The 3,580-nt window shown below is 31.4% G+C and overlaps 1 protein-coding gene across 1 annotated transcript in view; it reads right to left on the minus strand.

Moving 5' to 3' along the window:
- The window catches only part of LOC103507761 (dopamine D2-like receptor), a 71,858-nt gene extending 68,965 nt beyond the window's left edge, over positions 1 to 2,893 (minus strand). Inside the window, exon 1 of the mRNA XM_008472271.3 lies at positions 2,360 to 2,893. Within this exon, the coding sequence (XP_008470493.1) occupies positions 2,360 to 2,770 (411 nt within the window). The 5' untranslated portion in view covers positions 2,771 to 2,893. The remainder of the gene's footprint in view (positions 1 to 2,359) is intronic.
- Between the last annotated feature and the right edge of the window lie 687 nt (positions 2,894 to 3,580).

The following is a 3,580-nucleotide window of genomic DNA, read 5'->3' on the forward strand; positions in this document are numbered from 1 at the left end:
CAAATCCGCGAACAAAATCGCGGAATCCGCGAACATAATCGCGAAATCCGCGAACATTATCGGCAAATCCGCGAACATAATCGCCAAATCCGCGAACATAATCGCGAAATCACATAGGTACGATAGGTGATAGGTAAAGGTTAGCTAGTGTTTGGCAAACCCAAAAACACACACACTTTACTATTTATTTATTGCCACACGAAATAGATGAAAGAGATTTTATATACATTTTAATTACCTACCTCACCTTTCAAAGTCCTCGGATTGAATTATTAACTGTTAAATGTTAAACCACACAAGGTACTCTTTAATATTTCGATATAACCTCCGTCTTCTACGTGTACCTACTTTCCAAAACAAAATACTGTAGGTATTAGGTACCACTCGCTGAAAAATACAAAATACAAGCTTTTAGACAAAAAAAAAGTATAAAGAGAATAGAATAAACACCATGCATAAATGATAGCAACAATTTTATTTCAAGAGAGGGGAAAAATGGTACTCAGTTCAATTTGGTTCTCTTTGTTTTTCTCTTCATTTTTTACTTTTAGTGAGCTCATATTTTTTTATAGGATCAATTCGTCCTCAAAGTTTCGTCTATCAGGTAGAAATTTCATTCCTGTAGTTTTCTCTGTATTGAAAAGGATTGTTGACTTTACCCAATAGACTCTCAGATAAATTAGGGCACTGAAGATGTAGTAACATCAGAGGGAATAATTTCCTCTGTGCATTTTGTTCTCTCCCTTTACCTCCTTCTTCTCCTTCCACGTTCTCCTCTTTCTCCTTGTACCCCTTCTTCTTCTCCTCCTCCCATTCCCCAGTTCACAAGTATCAGCATCATTATTTGCAACCTCTCGTCCTATGTATTTGGATATTTCACATTTTAATTTATTTGTCAAGTATTTACTTTTAATTTTGTCTAACACTTCTTGCATATTGATTAATACCTCCTCCTTTCCTTTCCTCATTATCAGAGCGTTAACCCTGAGTAACAGACTGGGAATTGTTTTATGATTACCTACATTGAATTCTAAGGTTTAAGCAAAACTCTACTTCATTTCCTCATAGGTATAAATAGGTACTTTTTTCTTCTCATCATGGAGTGCATTTTTTTTTATCGCCTAGAATTAGAGCCCTCGGCGAAGGTATCTAATTATTCATCTAGTTTAATAAAATTTACCATTGTATAAAATTCCAAGTTCCTACCTCTGTATTTCTTTCACCATCTTATCGTGTGTTAACTTTGAAAACTTTGATTACTATCAATAAACTTTGATTAGTAACTCCCATTGTTGATTACTTATCTTTTACAACTAAACAGAAAAAAAACTTTCCAAATGCGTTTTAATCACGAACAATTTTTTCTCCAAAAAGAACCTTAAACGAGAGTTGTTTATTTACTTACAGTTTCTCAGAGAAGCGGGAAGAGAAAGGGGGGGAGAGAAAAAGGAGAAAGGATAATTATTTATTAGAGGATAAGGATTGAAAGAATTGTTTGAATAAAATCAGTACCTAACTAGGAAAATATGTATAGTTCGATATAAATGAATAAAATTACTATACGAGTATACACCCCGGACGCATAACTTTTTTTATTTTAATTCATAAATTGTTTTTGTTAAAATTTAGAAAAAGAATAGATAGGTTTTACAGTTTATACTTTCATAGATTTTTAGAGTTGACGGAAAAATGCAGTATGAAAAAGGACATTCCAAGAACTTGAACTATGTATTTATTATCATTTTGAGAAAAAATTCAGTAAGAGTTTCTCGTTTTGAAAAGTGAATTCAATCAAACGTTCATTTTAATCTGAATGATTTAGAATGGAAAGAATTTTTTCTATTAATCCATGAGTTTCCACCCATAGATTAATTTTCCTCAGGGAGAGGATAAATAGTTGAAAAAATATTAGTCTTTTTTTTTTCAAAACTAATTTCAAACTTGATTTGTGCAATGAAATTAGAAAAAGTTGACTGTGTTGGATGCAATATACATAACTATAATAATGCATTTCTCTTTTATTTATAAATAAAGTCATTAAAAAAAGCGCTGACAACTTTCTGAAGTTCCCCACAAAAAAAGTTCAGCTCGTAAAAAAAGAATAGAAGAGTCTAAGGAAGGGATAACAGCTCACTTAATGAGATAAAAGAGGAAGAAGAGTTTAAAGTAGTATTTGAAGTCTTGGACGTAAAATAAAAAGAGCCATGTTGTAAAATTGTTAATCTTTTTTGGAAAGAGATAATGCAAAAGACGAACATAGAGTACCTATAAGTATAGTTAAGAGTTTTAAGCTTTACATAGGGAGGTACAAGGTTACTCTGAAAAATAAGAAAAAAAATAATAATATGGTTACACTTACCAAAACATACACTGCAAACGGCATCACAACGACAGCTACCAGCAAATCTGCCAAAGCCAAACTGACTATGAAATAATTGGTGACAGTCTGCAGGGTTCTCTCTCTATACACACTGGCGATGACCAAAATGTTACCAAAAATGGTGAGAATCGGGAACCAAATCAGTATAAGCGCCCAATAGTTCTTCTCGGGGATTTCTTGGATGGAAATATCGTTACTTTGATTTAAATAAAGAGTGAAATTTTCAGGTTCATCTTCACTGTCATCGTACAACTTGATGAAGGTTGTGTAGTTAATATTATTATTACCAGTTGATATTACGTTGGTGTCGTTGAAGTTGTATGAAATATTTGATGTGAAGTTCAGAGGCTCCAGCAATGAGTACTCAGAGCCAGTATTCATTTTCAACATTGTAGTGTACCGGTCGAGACAATTTTATTACAAAACATATAAAATAAGTGAATTTTATTTGTAGGAAAAAAAAAATCAGATTTTAATGGATTAGAATTATATCAGTTTTTTTAAACAAATATGTTTCCATATGAAAATTCAATTTTATTCTCTCTACATTGTTGTTGAGGATTTGATTTTTTTTTTTTTTTTTTTTTTAATACACACCTATATTATAAAAATTTACATCTAGTTTAATTTACCATTGTATGAAAATTCCAAGTTCCTACCTCTGTATTTCTTTCACCATCTTATCGTGTGTTAACTTTGAAAACTTTGATCACTATCAATAAACTTTGATTAGTAACTCCCATTGTTAATTACTTATTTATTGACAACATCCACCCTGTAAAAATAATAAACCTACGTATATAGTTACACAGGAATAGCAAATGATATAAAAAATGTTGTATCTAGTTCTGTATTTTATCATCTTATCTAAGCTCATAGTAATCCGTTTGCCATCTATCAACTCCCGTTGTGTCTTGGGGTTAATTTTCTCCTTTCCCTTCACACTTCTGTGTCACTAAATCTCTTTACTAACATTTTTTGTATAATTTGCTATTCCTATGTAATTGTATACGTAGATTTATTATACTTACAGGGTGGATGTTGTCAATAAATAAGTAATCAACAATGGGAGTTACTAATCAAAGTTTATTGATCGTAATCAAAGTTTGTTGTTGTAATTTTTGAAGTGCCTATTTATCGCTACCCAAATGTATATTGAAAATCAATTTTCCAATTTTGTTATTGCAGGTTATGCAATTC

Source organism: Diaphorina citri, unplaced genomic scaffold (assembly GCF_000475195.1).
Source record: "Diaphorina citri unplaced genomic scaffold, Diaci psyllid genome assembly version 1.1 scaffold17, whole genome shotgun sequence".
NCBI classification, from domain to species: domain Eukaryota; kingdom Metazoa; phylum Arthropoda; class Insecta; order Hemiptera; family Psyllidae; genus Diaphorina; species Diaphorina citri.